The sequence below is a fragment of the Nomascus leucogenys genome, unplaced genomic scaffold, assembly GCF_006542625.1.
Source record: "Nomascus leucogenys isolate Asia unplaced genomic scaffold, Asia_NLE_v1 Super-Scaffold_285, whole genome shotgun sequence".
Taxonomy (NCBI): Eukaryota; Metazoa; Chordata; class Mammalia; order Primates; family Hylobatidae; genus Nomascus; species Nomascus leucogenys.
In genome coordinates this window covers 645,056-665,319 of record NW_022095770.1, presented here as the reverse complement: position 1 = coordinate 665,319, position 20,264 = coordinate 645,056, and the positions used below count along the sequence as shown (strand labels likewise).

The 20,264-nt window shown below is 47.8% G+C and overlaps 2 protein-coding genes across 3 annotated transcripts in view; one reads left to right on the top strand and one right to left on the bottom strand.

The window, feature by feature from the left end:
- The window catches only part of RETREG3 (reticulophagy regulator family member 3), a 30,650-nt gene extending 18,382 nt beyond the window's left edge, over positions 1-12,268 (bottom strand). The window contains exons 1-2 of one of the 2 annotated variants that reach the window (XM_030808274.1): positions 11,929-11,988; positions 8,078-8,126 (exon numbers count right to left, since the gene is read on the bottom strand). Coding sequence is in view for 1 of the 2 variants with exons in the window: in XM_003279471.4 (XP_003279519.1) it covers positions 11,929-12,167 (239 nt within the window). In the remaining variant the exon portion in view is untranslated. Of the gene's footprint in view, positions 1-8,077; positions 8,127-11,928 lie in introns of both variants that reach the window. The other variant, XM_003279471.4, reaches the window with a different exon arrangement.
- A 125-nt stretch (positions 12,269-12,393) lies between these two features.
- LOC100602375 (tubulin gamma-1 chain) lies at positions 12,394-18,062 on the top strand. Its single transcript, XM_003279474.4, has 11 exons — positions 12,394-12,626; positions 12,948-13,060; positions 13,262-13,429; positions 14,913-14,981; positions 15,265-15,344; positions 15,785-15,911; positions 16,473-16,559; positions 16,674-16,823; positions 17,085-17,237; positions 17,321-17,482; positions 17,669-18,062. The coding sequence occupies exons 1-11, from the start codon at positions 12,578-12,580 to the stop codon at positions 17,864-17,866; spliced, it is 1,356 nt and encodes a 451-aa protein (XP_003279522.1). The 5' UTR covers positions 12,394-12,577; the 3' UTR covers positions 17,867-18,062.
- The last annotated feature ends 2,202 nt before the right edge of the window (positions 18,063-20,264 follow it).

The window sequence follows — 20,264 nt, the reverse complement described above, 5'->3', positions numbered from 1 at the left end:
CCTGAGTAGCTGGCATTACAGGCATGCATCGCCACGCCCAGCTAATTTTTGTATTTTTAGTAGAGACGGGGTTTCACCCTGTTAGCCAGGATGATCTCGATCTCCTGACATTGTGATCCACCCACCTCGGCGTCCCAAAGTGCTGGGATTACAGACATGAGCCACCGCGCCCGGCCAGAATCTACTTTTTCTCTCTCTCTATATATATATACTTTTTTTTTTTTTTTTTTTTTTGAGACGGAGTCTCACTCTGTCACCCAGGGTGCAAGCAATACTCCTGCCTCAGCCTCCTGAGTAGCTGGGGTTACAGGTGTGCGCCACTGCGCCCAGCTAATTTTTGTTTTTTTTTTTTGTTTTTTTTTTTTTTTTGAGACAGAGTCTTGCTCTGTCACCCAGGCCAGAGTGCAGTGGCGCAATCTCGGCTTACTGCAAGCTCCGCCTCCCAGGTTCACGCCATTCTCCTGCCTCAGCCTCTCCGCGTAGCTGGGACTACAGGCGCCCGCCACTACGCCCGGCTAATTTTTTGTATTTTTAGTAGAGACGAGGTTTCACCGTGTTAGCCAGGATGGTCTCGATCTCCTGACCTCGTGATCCACCTGCCTCGGCCTCCCAAAGTGCTGGGATTACAGGCTTGAGCCACTGCGCCCGGCCTTAATTTTTGTATTTTTAGTAGAGACGGAGTTTCGTCATGTTGGCCAGGCTGGTCTCGAATCCCCGATCTCAACTGATCAGCTCGCCTCAGCCTCCCAAAACGTTGGGATTACAGGCATGAGCCACCGCGCCTGGCCAAGAAATGTTATTTTATACCACAAAGAAAAACTCTTCTTCCTCTTTAGTTTTTTTTTTTTTTTTTTTTTTTTTGAGACAGAGTCTCGCTCTGTTGCCCAGGCTGGAGTACAGTGGTGCGATCTCAGCTCACTGCAAACTCTGTCTCTCAGGTTCACGCCATTCTCCTGCCTCAGCCTCCCGAGTAGCTGGGACTACAGGCGCCCGCCACCACGCCTGGCTAATTTTTTGTATTTTTAGTAGAGACGGGGTTTTACCATGTTAGCCAGGATGGTCTCGATCTCCTGACCTCGTGATCCACCCGCCTCGGCCTCCCAAAGTGCTGGGATTACCAACGTGAGCCACCACGCCTGGCCTCTTCCTCTGAAGTTCTTATCGTGGCTTGTTCCAAAAAAAGATAAATCTGGGACTAAAATTGATTTATGGACAAGGATTAATCTTGTTATGGAAGATGCTCACAATTTTAGCCTTCAAGACCCAGAAAATATACCCTTTATGAAACTATTGGCTTATCTTCATCTGCAGGATGAAATCCCATTACCCCCTATCATAAAAGGGCCTTCATGATCTGGATCCTGCCTCTCTCCCCACACTGATTCCCTCGTTTTTTATATTTCAGTTTCATCAAACTACTTGCAATTCCTTACGTATCTTACTAGATTGGCGTTCTCCCTATCTGAATGTCTTCTCTCTCTTACCACACCTTTCGGCCCCATTTCCTTAACATTTATCTTGCAAATCACAGCTTAGATATCTTCCTGTTTGTTATTATTACCTGTCATGTTACATCGTGAACACAAACACACATGAATTTACTTGAGAGTAAAGTTTGTGTCTTATTTTTTTCTGTAACTGGGCTTACCACAAGGCCTTGGCACGTAACAGGTACTCAAAGGTATGTTGAATTGAGGTGAAGTATAGCTCATAAGAATGGAAGGTAAGGGCTGTAACAAGCTATTTAAATAGTCCAGGTCTTAGAGAAAGTCTTTTTTTTTTTTAAATGTTTACCAGTTTATTATAAGGGATACGTTTTTATTGCCATCATCTCTGGAAAACCAACCTTCTTAGGAGAGCTTAATATCCTTTCCCTACCCTAGTTTCTATTTGTGTTAGTAATCGTGCTCTGGGAAGGGGAAATTGCCCACAGTCTGGCAAGCCTCCCTAAAGAGCCCTTTCAAGTACTCTGGAGAAAACAGCAATGCCATGTGCTGCTGCTGGGGAAGGGAAGCAGCAGCACTGGGGAGCAAGAAACTCTAGAGCTCTTCTCCTTGGCCTTGTTAAATGTGCTTGTTTGTTGGGATGATGCACTGGCTTTAGAGAGATCAATGGCCTGAGGCAAATCTAGAGGCTTATTTCTGTTAAGCTGCTTTTATTCTTTAATCTTACATATAGTCACAGTATCCTTTAGGTGTTAGGGTGGAAAAAGTGAAATAGGGTTGTTGGCTGGGCACGGTGGCTCATGCCTATAATCCCAGTACTTTTGGAGGCTTCGGTGGGTGGATGACCTGAGATCGGGAGTTTGACACCAGCCTAGCCAACATGGAGAAACCCCATGTCTATTAAAAATACAAAATTAGCTGGGCGTGGTGGCGTATGCCTGTAATCCCAGCTACTCAGGAGGCTGAGGCAGGAGAATCGCTTGAACTCAGGAGGCAGAGGTTGCGGTGAGCTGAGCTTGTGCCATTGCATTGCAGCCTGGGTGACAGAGCAAAGCTCCGTCTCAAAAAAAAAAAAAAAAAATTATACAACATGAATTCATGTTTATCGAAAAAGAGTACAGGCATGGTGGCTCATGTCTATAATCCCAGCACTTTGGGAAGCCAAGGCAGGTGGGTCACCTGAGGTCAGGAGTTTGAGACAAGCCTGGCCAACATGGCAAAACCCCATCTCTACTAAAAATACAAAAATTAGCTGGGCATAGTGGCAGGCACCTGTAATCCCAGCTACTCAGCAGGCTGAGGTGGGATGATAGCTTGAGTCTGGGAAACCGAGGTTGCAGTGAGCCGTTATCATGCCACTGTACCCCAGCCTGGGTGACAGAGCAAGACCCTATTTCGAAAAACAAAAAAGCAAAACAGAAAAAACAACCTAAACACTAATGAATTGGTTTGTGGGGAAAAAAAAAAGTTTTAAAAAACCCAACAAAACCACACATGACAGGCCAGGTGTGGTACCTAAAGCCTGTAATCCCAATACTTCGGGAGGCTGAGGCAGGAGGATCACTTGAGTCGAAGAGTTTGAGACCAGCTTAGGCAACACAGCAAGACCTCATCTCTACTGAAAAGAAAAACATTAGCTAGGTGTGGTGGTGCACGCTCGTAGTCCTAGTTACTTGGGAAGCTGAGGTGGGAGGATTGCTAGAGCCAGAAGGTTGAGGTTGCAGTGAGCTCTGATTGTGACACTGCACTCCAGCTTGGGAGACAGAGCAAGACCCTGTCTCAAAAAGAAAAAAAAAAGTTATCATTTATGACATTTATAATAAAATTGGAAATGTGAACACTGACTAGAATCATTAATTTTTTACATGCAATAATGATGGCAGATGTTTCTTAAAGTCTCTTTTTCAGAAAAATATACTGAAATACCTAAATTAAATGATATGACACATCAATAATTTGTCTCAAACAATAAGGAAGACATAGAAAAGAACCGGGGTATGGAAGACACAAAATTGGCCAGGATTTGAAAAAAATAATATTATGTACACGGTGGCACACAATATTATTCTGTCTACTTACAGGTTTTAAGCTTTCCATAATAAAACATTTTTAAAATGATCCATTATCCACATATGTACTCTAAAAAATGTGAAGACAGGCTATTCTCTTCATTAAAAAATTCACATATAAAAACACTATGGTTTTAAAACTTTTTCACATAATAGACAATTAGCCTGGTGTGGTGATGAACTCTGGCGATGTCAGCCATGAGGTGGAATGATCGCTTGAGCTCAGGAGTTCCAGGGTACAGTGAGCCATGATCACACCACTGCAATCTAGCCTGGGTGACAGAGTGAAACCTTGTCTCAGAAAAAACAATGAATGGGCCAGGCGCAGTGGCTCAAACCTGTAATTCCAGCACTATGGGAGGCTGAAGCAGGTAGATCACTTGACATCAGGAGTTCAAGACCAGCCTGGCCAACATGGTGAAACCCCATCTCTACCTAAAAATACAAAAATTAGCTAGGCATGGTGGCGGGTGCCTGTAATCCCAGCTACTCGGGAGGCTGAGGCAGGAGAATCGCTTGAACCCAGGAGGTGGAGGTTGCAGTGAGCTGAGATTGTGCCACTGCACTCCAGCCTGGGCAACACAGGAAGACTTCATCTCAAATAAAATAAAACAAACTAAGACAGTGGCTCAAGCCTGTAATCCCAACGCTTTGGGAGGCTGAGGCAGGCAGATCACGAGGTCAGGAGATCGAGACCATCCTGGCTAACACGGTGAAACCCTGGCTCTACTAGAAATACAAAAAATTAGCCAGGAGTGGTGCTAGGTGCCTGTAGTCCCAGCTACTCAGGAGGCTGAACGGTGTGAACCCGAGAGGCGGAGCTTGCAGTGAGCCGAGATCGCGCCACTGCACTCCAGCCTGGGCAACAGAGCAAGGCTCTGTCTCAAAAAAAAAAAAAAAAAAAAGAAAGAAAAGAAAAGAAAAATAAACGAAAAATAAACTAAGAAGTTTCCAATTTTTTTTTTTTTTTTGAGACGGAGTCTTGCTCTTGTTGCCCAGGCTGGAGTGCAGTGGCGCGATCTCAGGTCACCACAACCTCCGCCTCCCAGGTTCAAGCGATTCTCCTGCCTCAGCCTCCCAAGGTAGCTGGGATTACAGGTATGCGCCACCATGCCCGGCTAATTTTGCATTTTTAGTAGAGATGGGGTTTCTCCATGTTGGTCAGGCTGGTCTTGAATTCCCAACCTTAGGTGACCTGCCTGCCTTGGCCTCCCAAAGTGCTGAGATTACAGGCATGAGCCACTGCGCCCAGCCGAAAGTTTCCAATTTTTGATGTAATAAAGAAAAGCTGAACTATACATCACTGAGCATGTTACTGGGTCAAAGGTATTAACTATTTTAAACAAATAGCTTTATTGGTCGGGCACGGTAGCTCACACCTGTAATTCCAGCCTTTGGGAGGCCGAGGCAGGTGGGTCACTTGAGGTCAAGAGCTCAAGACCACCTTGGCCAACATGGTGAAACTCCATCTCTACTAAAAATACAAAAATCAGCCAAGGCATGGTGGTGCACGCCGGTAGTCCCAGCTACTTGGGAGGCTGAGGCAGGAGAACTGCTTGAATCTGGGAGGCAGAGGTTGCAGTGAACTGAGATCATGCCACTGCACTCCATTCTGGGCCACGGAGTAAGACTCCATTTCAAAAAAAAAAAAAAAGTAAGAAAATAGCTTTATTGAGATAATGGGTTGTATATGATAAAATTCCCTTTCAATTCATCTGCCAGCAGCAGAGATGAAAAAAAAAATCACAATGCTGTACGACTAATAGCCTTATGTAATTTTAGAACATTTTCATCACTCCAAAAGAAACCCATACACATTAGTATTCCTTCTCCATTTCCCCCAGCCCTGGAAAAGCTTAAGTGGCTTAAAATATGTTACCAAACTACTTGCTAGAAAGGCTGTCCAATTTATGTTCCTATCAGCCATATGCCCGTTTTTCCATATTTTCCCCAGAATTAATTATGATCATTAAAAATACTTAAAGCCAGGTGTGGCAGCTCACATCTGTAATCCCAGCACTTTGGGAGGCCAAGGTGGGTGGACTGCTGGAGCCCAGGAGTTCAAGACCAGCCTGGGCAACATGGTGAAACTCTGTCTCTAAGAAAAATACAGAACAATTAGCCAGGTGTGGTGACACACACCTGTAGTCCCCACTACCTGAGAGACTGAGGTGGGAGGATGGCTTGAGCCCAGGAGGTTGAGGCTGCAGTGAGCCATGATCACACCACTGCTCTCGAGCCTGGGCGACAGTGAGATCCTGTCCCCTGCCAAAAAAAAAACTTAAGATAGAAATTAATAATTGCCATTTACATATATTTGAATTCTTTTCTTATTTGTGAGAGTGAAATTTTACGTATCCATTGATTTTTTTTTTCCCCTTTTGTGAACTGTCCCTCCACTTTGTCAGGGACTAAAATCCAATTAAATGATCAGTCTAAATAAAATATCCCTGGAATAGCAATTGGTGTCCAGAAACATCGTGAGAAATTCCAGAACCAAACATAAACTTTTGTGGTTAACTATACCATGGAGCCTCACTATTAGTACCAGTAAATTAAAGTTTGCTATAATCATAAATAATGACCACATGTCTATTTTCAAAGACACAATTTCTAGGTTCCTTTTTTATTACAGATTAAGATTGTCTCAAAGGCACTTCAAAACAAAGCATCCCATTCTACAGAGACAGAAAGCCTGTTACTGTACAGCACTTGTGACCGCCTGGTTAATGAGCCCAAGTCACCAGTAAATTCAAAGGAAAAATTAACCCAACCTATATCATGCAGTGACAGTTGTTGCTTGCAAAAAAACCAGAAATGAAATCAGCCAGCTGCTAACAGTGTAAAGAAAGCACTCAACCTTACAATTAGGGCAGATAAAAACTAAAGGTAAAGAGAGGCGAAGTAAACCAAGGCATCCTTGGGAGTCTTCTCGGCTCACAAAGACAAGAACCCTGCAAAGACTATCATCAGGAACATTTGCTCAACAGATTTCATTAGAAATCTGATGTGTAGCCGGGCGCAGTGGCTCACGCCTGTAATCCCAGCACTTTGGAAGGCCAAGGTGGGCGGATCACGAGATCAGGAGGTTGAGACCATTCTGGCTACAACGGTGAAACCCCATCTCTACTAAAAATACAAAAAATTAGGTCGGCGTGGTGGCGGGCGCCTGTAGTCCCAGCTACTCGGGAGGCTGAGGCAGGAGAAATGGCGTGAACCCAGGAGGCGAAGCTTGCAGTGAGCCGAGATCGTGCCATTGCACTCCAGCTTGGGTGACAGAGTGAGACTACGTCTCAAAAAAAAAAGAAAGAAAGAAAAGAAATCTGATGTGTAGATTTTTTTTTCACAGAACAAATATCTCTACTTAAATGGGCTCCCTCCCCATCTTCCATTTCTTGTTTCTATTATTTTTTACTCAAATCCTAACCTTCTAACTCAGAATTGCTGTATATCCTTAATCACTTTTTTGAGTCATTTTTATTTATTTATTTTTTTTGGGGGGGGGAGGATACAACTTTTACATTTCATTTGTGAAATAACAAATTCTATAATAACCTCCTAGAAATATAGTATGGTTAACTGAGACCAGTGACTGCAAAAAACAGATCCCAACAGAGATCTCTACTTGGGACTCAGCTTGTGGACTGCTCTAAAACAATATTCCTAATTCAAAGACTATGTAGATTCACAAATTGTTAAAAACCACAAAGTAGTCAAGGTGCAGTGGGTCATGCCTGTAAGCCTAGCACTTTAGGAGACTAAGCCGGGAGGGGCTGTTAGAGCTGAGGAGTTTGAGATCCGCCTGGGCAACATATTGAGATTCTGTCTCTACAAAAGTTTTTCAAATAGGCTGGGCCCAGTGGCATGTGCCTCTAGTCTCAGCTACTTGGAAGACTGAGGCAGGAGGACTGCTGGAGCCCAGGAGGTAGAGGCTGCAGTGAGTTATGATTATGCCACTGCACTCCAGCCTGGGCAACAGAGGGAGACCCTGTCCCCGCTACAACCCCCGATTCCCCAGCAAGAAAAAAAAAAAAAAACTGAAAGAGCTCAGCAGTTGTGTAGGCCTCCTTGAACTATCTCTTCATGTTAGGTGGGAGAGGGAGCTTGGAGTTCACACATTTCCAGGGTTTATTTACCCTCCTCTGATCTCAGAGTACAAGTCAAACCAAAAAGTTACCCAAACCTGTTCTTTTCTGATCCTGTCAGGATACATGCTTGTTGACTCTCATATTCTTCCCCCAAATCACTCATTCACAGATGAGGTGGAGGCTAATGAAAACACAAGCTATTGGAAGGAACGGCCTGACATTTCTATTATTATCCTAGAGACAATCACAGATCAGTGACCAGAAGTAATCTAGGCTGGAAGACCTCTGATATGGCCACCATAAATTCTCTGGTACCTGAAAAAAAAAAAGTGTGAAAACCTTGGAATACTATAGTGACAAGGTATCTACATCTATCTCCATCTTTTTTTTTTTTTAAAGATGTAAGAGGGCATATTCACAGGTACAGCAAAATATGACTGAGGATACAAAACACTGAAAATTAAGAGCTACCTACCTGAATTCTGATGGGTTTTTTTTTGTACTCCTATCCAATCTTCTAATACCTCAAAATGCATAAAAATCTCAGTTAATGATACGCCATTTTTGTCCCATTATTCAATACAAATAATAAAAGAGAAACTAAATATTTCAGATTTGATTTTTCTGACTTGAGCTAATGATCCTCCTCCCTTTCTTAAACATTTAAAATGTTTGTTAACTGAACAGTCACTCTTCGACATTCCTAAGCGAAATGTCAACACTCATACTCAATATGACACTATTAGAATGTGAAGCCCAAATTTCATTTTAAATCTCTAACTACCTACCAAGGAAGCTCATTTCCCCAAACAATTCTGTGAACTCCAATGCCAGACTATCCAAGTTTCTGGGGACTTAACAGTATCTGTGCCTTTCACAGGTAGGAGTCCTCTCCAGAAATGGCATACCCAACTGTTCTTTTAGTCTCAAGAGTCACACTGTCGGCCAGGCACAGTGGCTCACCCCTGTAATCCCAGCACTTTGGGAGACCGAGATGGGTGGACCACCTGAGGTCAGGAGTTCAAGACCAGCCTGGCCAACATGGTGAAACTCCGTCTCTACAAAAATACAAAAATTAGCCAGACGTGATGGTGGGTGCCTGTAATCCCAGCTACTCGGGAGGCTGGGGTGGGAGAACCGCTTGCACTTAGGAGGTGGAAGTTGCAGTGAGCCAAGATCATGCCATTGCACCCTGGCCTGGGTGACAGAGCGAGACTCCATCTCAAAAAAACAAAACAAAAAAAAGTCACATCCTCATTTTGTTGTCTCTCTCCTGCACCTTCTTAAAATGTGATGGGACTGTAACAAGAGTAACTGTGTTCTGGATACGCAGCAGACAAGCCACTAGGAAATGCCAAAGATAAAGACCAATCACAGCAATGCTTTAAGAGACCCAGAGTACAAAAAGGGTTCTAAGTGAGCCTCTAAACATAGCATATTAATAAGCTTAAGTAAACACTGGTAGAGGCCAGCAAATTAAAGCTAGCTGTAACATCTAAAGATATGTCCCAGTCACAGCAGCTCCTTATGTGCATACCTCAACCTCACATTCTGCTTCAGAAACCTCTCTCAGACAAGCGGCAGATGAAAGATCCCCTCCTCGCACATCACGAGATCAGGAGATTGAGACCATCCTGGCTAACACGGTGAAACCCCGTCTCTACTAAAAAAAAATACAAAAAATTAGCCGGGCGTGGTGGCGGGCGCCTGTAATCCCAGCTACTCGGGAGGCTGAGTCAGGAGAATGGCGTGAACCCAGGAGGTGGAGCTTGCAGTGAGCCGAGATCACACCACTGCACTCCAGCCTGGGTGACAGAGCGAGACTCCGTCTCAAAAAACAAAAATTAATTAAAAAAAAAAAAAAAAAGAAAGGTCCTCTCCTCAAAAAGAACAGCATACATGCTACTAATTCATTTGCATTAATAAATCTTTGGTTTAAAAATCCATTTAAGGCCCGGTACAGTGCAGTGGCTCACACCTGTAATCCCAGCACATTGGGAGGCTGAGGTAGGTGGATTGCTTTGAGCTCAGGAGTTTGAGACGAGCCTGGGCAACCTGGCAAAACTCTGTCTCTATAAAAAAATACAAAAATTAGCCAGGCATTGGTGGTTCATGCCTGTAATCCCAGCTGCTTGGGAGGGTGGGGCAGGATAATCGCTTGAACCTGGGAGGCGGAGGTTGCAGTGAGCTGAGATCATGCCATTGCACTCCAGCCTGGGCAACAAGAGCCAAACTGTCTCAAAACAAAAATAAGTAAACCCTGATAAAGTGGTTTTTTCCATCAGTCAGTCATACCTCGATACAAATTGGTTTAATGAGGCCCAGCCTTCTTGCTAGAGGTAACAAAACCACTGTGGGAAATGTTTTGACTGGATAAAACACTCTTCAGTGAGGTGCTATAGTGAAGATTTCTACAGAGAGCAATGGGAATCAGTACCTAGGGGTCAAGGAAGAAGCACTTGGCTGGGCACGGTGGCTCATGCCTATAATCCCAGCACTCTGGGAGGCCAAGGCGGGAGGATCACCAGAGCCTAGGAGTTCGACACCAGCCTGGGCAATATAGTGAGACCCTGCCTCTACAAAAAATTTAAAAAATTAGCCAAGCATGATGATGTGCACCTCTGGTCCCAGCTACTGTGGAGGCTGAGGTGGGAGGATTGCTTGAGCCCAGGAAGTGGAAGTTGCAATGAGCCGAGATCATACCAGCGCACTTCAGCCTAGGTGATAGAGCAAGACCTTGGCTCAAAAAAAAAAAAAAAAAAAAAAAAAAAAGGCCGGGCGCAGTGGCTCACGCCTGTAACCCCAGCACTTCGGGAGGCCGAGGCAGGCAGATCACCTGATGTCGGGAGTTCGAGACCACCTGACCAACATGGAGAAACCCCATCTCTACTAAAAAAATACAAAATTAGCCCCTTGTGATGGCTCATGCCTGTAATCCCAGCTACCTGGGGGGCTGAGGCAGGAGAAATGCTTGAATCTGGGAGGCAGAGGTTATGGTGAGCCGAGATCACGCCATTGCACTCCAGCCTGGGCAATAAGAATGAAACTCTTAAAAAAAAAAAAAAAAAAAAAAAAAAAGGGAAAAAGCAGTACCAAAAATAAACGAAGAACGTGGTAGGAAAAGTTTACCATCGAGTTTGCTAAAGGCTCTGGAAGCCACAAATGCCAGACTACTGTGACACCTTTAACTGGGTCTCTTTCAAACTGGGAGAGGATTAGCTTAATAGCTGAACACGGTTTTCGGGTCAATGAACTTGGAATTATTTGTTCTGCTTCAGCTCACTGAAAATCTTTCAGATAAAGGATAATAAATGTTTTGATTTTAAAACCAATTTTAAGGGGAAAGCTATTTTTAGCAAAAACACATTTAAAAAACACACATATTTTGTTGTTTCAGGCTTATCCAGAATAGTCTTAATCCATTCAGCTGCAGAAGGCCCCCTATAAGTCAGTTCCCTTGGAACCTCCTCCATTACGAATAAATCCAAAATTATGGTTGGTAGATCCTATGAAGTCCTAGGTCCACTTTAGGTGATGACAACTGAGAGAAGCAGCAGTTCCATTTTCACAGAGCATGACACACAAATAAAGCATATTTACAGTGCTACTTTTCCAGGTCAGGAAAACTCACACACCGTATTAGACATCAATTTCCTTGCCTATAAACCATGGCTAAGGATGCCTCTCTAATTCCTTGGAACAGGGAGGAGTTACAATCACAGGTGGCTTTGAAACGGGTGAAATCTCCGACATCATTTCCTAACTGTTCTTTAAAAGCTTGTAATTTTCAGCTTTGGGGGCTCACACTGACGCTCAGACTTCATAAACTTCCTTCCTAGATATATAACATGCTAATTCATGCGAATCGCTCAAGCTTGTTTTATAATCACACCTATGGATACCTCTGCAAGACTTCACGCCTCTACTCCAACAATAACTACTAAAACCTCTGGAAACAATCTAGAACTTGCACTTGAGCAAACAAGAGAGAGGAAGTGATGGCTTTAAAGGGACGCAGCTTTGCCGGGCTCAAAAGAGGCGCTCTCGCTCACTCTTGAGCGGCTCAAGATGTTACCAAAGCTCCCGCCAGATGCGCGGGGCGAGGTTGCGGGGACAGGTAAGGCAGAGAAGATGGGTGGACGGCACTGGGAAGAACTGGGGTGCCGAAGCCTGCAGGCGGGATGGAGTGGAAGGAGGTGAGGCAAAATTAGGCAAGTACAGGAAGGAGCCAGTGCAGCGAAGAAAACAGGGCAGACGAGAAGTAGAGCCCTAGAGGAACCGACGAATTCGGGACTCGGAGGGTTTCCGAGGGTCCAGTTCTCTCACCAGAAAGCCACGTTCAGCCCCAGGCACCACAGGGCGCTCCTGGCTGGCCGCTCCCACACCAGGGCTGCCTGCACCCGACTCAGCAGAGGCTCGTAAGGCCCCAGCACCTCCACGAGGGCCCGCTGCGCCGCCTCAACCTGCTGGTCCCGCTCCCAGGAGCCTGACACATCTCGGCGACCCCTGAAAGTCGACCCCGAAGCCGGGCCTGGGGTCGTGGCCACCCCTTCGGCCTCCGCCATCTCCCCCCGGCAGCCACAACATCCGGGGCCGTGGCCCGACAGTCACAATAACAGCAACTGCGCAGATGCGCGATTCGGCGGGGGAGGTGGCTTCGCACCACAGAGCGCTTGCGCGCAGGCCCAAGCAGGCGTCCACCCAGAGGGTGGAGGACGCCGTACCCCGCCAGCGCTGAGGCGCGGAGCCCGATCCGGAGGCGCCGAGCCGGATCCGGAGCCGCGCACGCGCAATCTGCATGAATGAAGGCCAGTGCTTAAAGACGTGCCATTCATTGCCAGAACTCGGTTCTCATTGGAGCGGAGGAAGTTCGTGGGTGGAGCTGGTTGTTTGGCGCCTGCGTCTTGCGGCGAGCGGGCTGGCGTGCGGCGGCGTTGCGGGCGGGAGCGGCTGCAACGCCGGTGCCTGAGCAGCGATGCCGAGGGAAATCATCACCCTACAGTTGGGCCAGTGCGGCAATCAGAGTGAGCGAAACTCCGGCGCCTCAGCTAGCCAGGTTCCTTAGGGTCAATGGGATCTCGCTGTGGGATCCTGGACTCCATCTGTCCTTGCCAGAATCGTAGTTCTCTGAAAGGCGAGACATCCCTGACCCAGTGTCTACTTGCCCAACCCCGAGGGGCCCTCCCCTGCCCAGTCCCTGGCGTACAGTCCTTTCCTCAGACACGGGAGAGTCCTGCGGCTTGACTTCCTATCCCTGGACGCAGGCGCCCAGTCCCCCGGCTCCTGATTAGAACCTGCCCGGACCTAGATATCTTCTTTCTCCCCTGCCCGCCCCTTCCCCCCAGTTGGGTTCGAGTTCTGGAAACAGCTGTGCGCCGAGCATGGTATCAGCCCCGAGGGCATCGTGGAGGAGTTCGCCACCGAGGGCACTGACCGCAAGGACGTCTTTTTCTACCAGGTGCCCCCAGCGACTTGGCCGGGGGCGGCAGTGGCCCGAGGGGGCGGAAGGGAAGGGAGTGGCCTGGTACTGGGAACCCCGCTGGGCAGTGGGGCCTGGCGGCTGGCTTGAGGAGGGGGGCCGGAGGGAGCCAGAGTTGGGAGGACTTCGGACTTGGGCCGCCCTAGCTGATTGGGCCCCCTCCTGGACTCCCCTTGACAGGCAGACGATGAGCACTACATCCCCCGGGCCGTGCTGCTGGACCTGGAACCCCGGGTGATCCACTCCATCCTCAACTCCCCCTATGCCAAGCTCTACAATCCAGAGAACATCTACCTGTCGGAACATGGAGGAGGAGCTGGCAACAACTGGGCCAGCGGATTCTCCCAGGTCGTTTCCTATTCCCTGGCAGGGCCCACAACTCGCTGGGTAGGGACAGGCTCTATGACGTCCCGGAGAGAGAGGAAACCAGATCAGGGATGTATGAATGCTGGAGGGAAAGACATGGCTGCAGGGAGTGGACTATGTAATATTGTCAAGCGCCTACACTAGCTAATGCAGTGTGCCAGGCCATTCTAAGTGCTTTGCATATATTAATTTTTCGAAATCTCCCAACAACCCTAGAAGTAAGTACTACAGGTCCACAGTCCCTTATCTGCCTTTCCAGGATCCAGAAAGCCATGAAACCAAAGGACATTTCATAACTAGTTTATCAGCAAGAACAAATTTCAATGAAGACAGGCTGTTTTATAGTTTGTTTATTTTTATTTTTATTTATTTATTTTTTTTGAGACGGAGTCTCACTCTGTCACCCAGACTGGAGTGCAGTGGCGCGCTCTCAGCTGCACCTCTGCTGCCCAGGTTCAAGCGATTCTCCTGCCTCAGCCTCCCGAGTAGCTGAGATTACAGGTGCTTGCCATCACGCCTGGCTAATTTTTGTATTTTTAGTAGAGACGGGGTTTCACTGTGTTAGCCAGGATGGTCTTGATCTCCTGACCTCGTGATCCGCCTGCCTCGGCCTCCCAAAGTGCTGGGATTACAGGGGTGAACCACCATGCCCGGCCCTATAGTTCCTATCCAACTTATTGTCATTACTGATGCCTTTTTATTACAGAAATACTAATATATTTGATTAACGTGCTTCTGACTCCCACTGGAATTTTATTTAACATATATTATATATACCATAATACCTTTCTAAAATCTGAGATATTTTGAATTCCAAAACATAACTGGCCCCAACACTGTTAGATAAGGGTATATGGACCTGTATTAATTACCTTCATTGTACAGATGAGGAAACTGAGGTGTAGAGCAATTAAATAAGCTGCCCAGAGCTACATAGAAGTAGAGTTAATAGGCCGGGCACGGTGGCTCACGCCTGTAATCCCAGCACTTTGGGAGGCCAAGGCGGGCAGATCACCTGAGGTCAGGAGTTCAAGACCAGCCTAGCCAACATGGTGAAACTGATTCTACTAAAAATACAAAAAATAGCTGGGCATGGTGGCATGCGCCTATAATCCCAGCTACTGGGGAGGCTGAGGCAGGAGAATCGTTTGAACCCGGGAGACGGAGGTTGCCATGAGCCAAGATCGCGCCACTGCACTCCAGCCTGGGAGAAAGAGAGAGACTCCGTCTCAAAAAATAAAATAAAATAAAAAAATAGAGCTAATGTATGAATCCAGGTAGTCTGGGTATAGAGTGCTTTCTTGTAACCACTGCACTGTACTGCCTCTCAATGTAGATAAAAGCAGGCAGCTATGCTCCGTAAAAGGACTTCTGGGTGCTATAAGGAGAATTGAGGGTGGCTTTTTGGAGGTCAGAGTCCTCCCATGGTTCTGTCCCACTCTGACCCTCCCCTATGTCTGTATAGGGAGAAAAGATCCATGAGGACATTTTTGACATCATAGACCGGGAGGCAGATGGTAGTGACAGTCTAGAGGTAAGTGTCCCAGGAATGCTGGTAGGAGCTGACATAGGCAAGGCTTGGCAGCACACTCTAGAAGTGACCTGTTAGGAACAAGACCCACTCATGTACCCTTTGCACTGGACAGAAGCTATCAGGCCTTGCTGGAAACAAGGCAGTTGCCTGAGCTGTATAAGTGAGGTGACTGGAGGGGAAGCAAAGGCTTGGGAAAATGGGAGTCCTAAAAAACTATGAGATGGGTCTAGTTTGACATCCTGCCACTAATTACCTGTACACTGACTGCCCCTTCCCCATGCAGGGCTTTGTGCTGTGTCACTCCATTGCTGGGGGGACAGGCTCTGGACTGGGTTCCTACCTCTTAGAACGGCTGAATGACAGGTAAGTTTGTGTTTGGGGATTAGGAAAGGTCTCCAACTTGGCTTCCTAAATGACTAGGGGACCCAGCAGATATAACTCCATATTTGCTGGAACAGGAAAGAGTTCTTATATTCCCTCCTATAGAGAGGAAAATGAAGTTACAATGACTGAGAACCCCATCTCACTCCCAGTAGTGGCAACTGGAGCCTAGAACCTGAGCCCTGGAGGAAAGTCGAGGGAGTGTGGCCAGGTGTCCATTTGGAAGCCCAGAGTCTAAGATGTTTCTGCCCTTCCCCCTGTAGGGTTACAGACTTCCAAAAGTCAAGGCTCCCTTCTTTACTGATCTGACCCCACCCCAGTTTCGCCATCAAGATTTAGCTGCTTCTGGACACTTGTTAGGGAGCGCTGTGTTCACCAGGCCTTCAGCCTGTTGCCCTGATCCTTTCCCCAACCCCCACCAGGTATCCTAAGAAGCTGGTACAGACATACTCAGTGTTTCCCAACCAGGACGAGATGAGCGATGTGGTGGTCCAGCCTTACAATTCACTCCTCACACTCAAGAGGCTGACACAGAATGCAGACTGTGTGGTGAGTCCTGGATTCTACCTCTCCCAACTCTCAACACCCCATACCCACTTGAGTCTATTAAATCATTGTCATGTATTTAAAAAAAATCCATTTTAGCCAGGTACAGTGGCTAATGGCTGTAATGCCAGCACTTTGGGAGGCCAAGGTCGTTGGATCGCTTGAGTCTAGGAGTTCGAGACCAGCCTGGGCAACATGGCGAAACCCCATCTCTACTAAAAATAAAAAAAATTAGTCGGGAGTGGTGATAATGTGCAGAAGGATCACTTGAGCCTCAGAGGCAGAGGCTGCAGTGAGCTGAGATCATGTCACTGACTGCACTCCAGCTTGGGTGACAAAGCGAAACCCTGTCTCAAAAAAAACAACTGTTTAAATAATTAAGATGAAGAGAAAAATTTAAAAATCCATTTTGAGCCCTCCTTTACCCTAGGTCAGTGCAAATCCCTTTCCAGTGAGTCTTTTGGCCATAAAGCTCAAGGGAAATTAAGCTTCAGAGCCTAGGATCAGGCAGAGCTCCTGTTTTTCCTATCCCCATTGATCTGTGACCCTCTTCTGTCCCCCGAGGTGGTGCTGGACAACACAGCCCTGAATCGGATTGCCACAGACCGCCTGCACATCCAGAACCCGTCCTTCTCCCAGATCAACCAGCTGGTGGGCCCCCCTCCCGGACTCCTTTGGAATGGAAGCCCTCCTTGTTGGAGGGTCATCTGGGGAAGGAAGGTCCTACCCAGGCTGAGGCCCATAACATGGCACCCCTGTCCCCAGGTGTCCACCATCATGTCGGCCAGCACCACCACCCTGCGCTACCCCGGCTACATGAACAATGACCTCATCGGCCTCATCGCCTCGCTCATTCCCACCCCACGGCTCCACTTCCTCATGACCGGCTACACTCCGCTCACTACGGACCAGTCAGTAAGAGCAGCCTTCAGTGTCCCAGGCCAGGCTGGCCCTGGGCCCAACAGGCCCTGCCCTAGCCTTTCTCTCTTCCCCACTGCCCCAGGAGCTGCCCTTTGCGGGCCCCAAGGCACTACCCTCAGGGACTGGCACAGAGCAGGCGACTTTCTTGCTGACTTGCTCTCCACCCTCCCTCTGCCTTGGGCTTCTGCCAAAGAGAAGCCAAAGGGGGACTGTGCCCTGAGCGCTGGCCGGTTCCCTGTCTCACTGTCCCATCAGGTGGCCAGCGTGAGGAAGACTACGGTCCTGGATGTCATGAGGCGGCTGCTGCAGCCCAAGAACGTGATGGTGTCCACAGGCCGAGACCGCCAGACCAACCACTGCTACATCGCCATCCTCAACATCATCCAGGGAGAGGTGGACCCCACCCAGGTAGGGGAGGCCCCTTCATCCCGTGCCCTGGACCCACAGGGGTAGAGGAGAGGCCACCTCCACTGCTCCTATGCCCACCCCAGGTCCACAAGAGCCTGCAGAGGATCCGGGAACGGAAGTTGGCCAACTTCATCCCGTGGGGCCCCGCCAGCATCCAGGTGGCCCTGTCGAGGAAGTCTCCCTACCTGCCCTCGGCCCACCGGGTCAGCGGGCTCATGATGGCCAATCACACGAGCATCTCCTCGGTGAGTCTCACAGTTTGCACCTTTTTTCCCTGAATCAGTTTCCTGACTATACCTCACCTCTCTGCATCTGCTGGCCCTGCTTCTAGCTTTTTTGCTGTGGGCATAGCCCAGCCTTGGTTCCCCAGCTTTCTGGGCCATATTATTCTTCGAAGTTCTTTGTAACCCCTGTTTTCTGCACACCCCAAGCTCTTCGAAAGAACCTGTCGCCAGTATGACAAGCTGCGGAAGCGGGAGGCCTTCCTGGAGCAGTTCCGCAAGGAGGACATGTTCAAGGACAACTTTGATGAGATGGACACATCCAGGGAGATTGTGCAGCAGCTTATCGATGAGTACCATGCGGCCACACGGCCAGACTACATCTCCTGGGGCACCCAGGAGCAGTGAGTCCCCCAGGACAGGGACCCTCATCTGCCTTACTGGTTGGCCCAGGCCCTGCCTGACTGACCACCCCCTCAGAGCACGGATCAGGGACCTCACGCATCTCTTTCTCATATACATGCACTCTCTGTTGGCCTGCAAACACATTTACTTCTCCTCTTATGTGACTATTATGTTTAATAAAGCACTGGATATAAATCAAGTCACTGGTCCCTTTAAAGCCTTTGGGTTCTGGAGATGCGGTTGGGATGCCTGTTCTTTCTCCATCACTCTGACAGGGTCCTCTCCCACTTCCAGCATCTTCAATTCTGAACCAACAGCTTCCCCTAGGTTTTTCCTCTGCCTAGGTTTGGAGAATGCTGGTGGGGTTTGACCCACCTGAAATTCCAGGGTAAAAAGGCCCACAGATATTACTTTGTTCTCTGTCTGACCCTTTCTGGGTCCCCGTTCCCTCCCACCCTCACTGTATCAGGTGAATATTCCACCAGCCTCATGTTTCCACATCAGAGTGTCTGATTAATCACAACCTGAGGCCCAAGGCCACCACCCCTGCCACTAGGCCATGAACAAGCAATGGAGTCCAACCCAATACCTTTAAGCTTCTAGCAAGCAGTCCAGGAGAGCCACTCGTTTCAGGCAGTTGGAGTCTAGCAGCATCAAGTCAACAGACCAAATCTAAAGCCTAGACTGTAAGCAGGATCATAAGTGGTTCCATAGCTAAGGCACCATGATTCTCTTCTCAAGTGGTCACCAGTAATTTAAATGGCCAGTGCCTTCTACTTCTGGTGGAAGATTGCAGGGAGGTAGTAAATACCTAGGGGCCTAAGTCTTCAGGATTGTTTTTTTTTTTTTTTTTGAGATAGGGTCTTGCTCTGTCACTTTGTCACCCAGGCTGGAATGCAGTGGCATAATCACAGTCCACTGCAGCCTCGACCTCCCTGGCTCAGGCGATCCTCCTGTCTCAGCCTCTTAAGTAGCTGGGATCACAGGCACACACCACCTAAATCTTCAGGATAAAAAGAGCAAAGCAGGTTCTTAGAGCATGGTGGATTGTCAGGGCCCCATTAGGCTCTTATAAACCATAAAGGTACACAGTAGTGACAGCTAACATGCACACATATGCTGTGAGAAGTACATTATTTTGTTGAATCCTCACAACAACCGTATGAAGTGGTAGATACTACTTTTTTTTTTTTAAACGGAGTCTCGCTCTGGCCCACAGTGGCACGATCTCGGCTCACTGCAAGCTCCGCCTCCCAGGTTCAAGCAGTTCTCCTGCCTCAGCCTCCCGAGTAGCTGGGACTACAGGTGCCCGCCACTGCGCCTGGCTAATTTTTTTGTATTTTTAGTAGAGACGGGGTTTCACCATGTTAGCCAGGATGGTCTCGATCTCCTGACCTCATGATCCGCCCGCCTCAGCCTCCCAAAGTGCTGGGATTACAGGCATGAGCCACCGCGCCTGGCTGGTAGATACTAATTTTTAAAATACAATAACAAGGCCTAGTGCAGTGGTTCATACCTGTAATCCCAGCACTTTGGGAGGCCGAGGCAGGTAGATCACCTGAGGTCAGGAGACCAGCCTGGCCAATATGGTGAAACCCCATCTCTACTAAAAATACAACAAATTAGCCGGGCATGGTGGTGCATGCCTGTAATCCCAGCTACTCAGGAGGCTGAGGCAGGAGAATCACTTGAACCTGGGAGGCGAAGGTTGCAGTGAGCTGAGATCGTGCCACTGCACTCCAGCCTGGGTGGCAGAGCAAGACTCTGTCTCAAAAAAGGAAATAAAAATAAAACAATAAGGCCAGGCGCAGTGGCTCACGCCTGTAATCCCAGCACTTTGGGAGGCCAAGATGGGTATATCACAAGGTCAGATCGAGACCATCCTGGCTAACACAGTGAAACCCTGTCTCTACTAAAAATACAAAAAAACAAATGAGCCAGGCATGGTGGCAGGCGCCTATAGTCCCAGCTACTCGGGAGGCTGAGGCAGGAGAATGGTGTGAACCCAGAAGGCGGAGCTTGCAGTGAGCCAAGATCACGCCACTGCACTCCAGCCTGGGCAACAGAGCGAGACTCTGTCTCAAAAAAATAAAAAATAAAAATAATAATAAAAGTACTAATAAAAACCAATACAATATAACAATGATTTACAAGCATTTACCTTGTATTAGTTACTACAAGTAATCTAGAGATGATTTAAAGTAACATACAGGAGGATGTGCATAGGTTATGTGTAAATTCTACACCATTTTCTTCTTTCTGTTTTTTTTTTTTGAGACAGTCTCACTCTGTTGCCCAGTGCAGTGCAGTGGGCCCAGTGCAGTGCAGTGGCGCCATCTCAGTTCACTGCAACCTCTTCCTCCCAGGTTCAAGCAATTCTTGTGCCTCAGCCTCCCTAGTA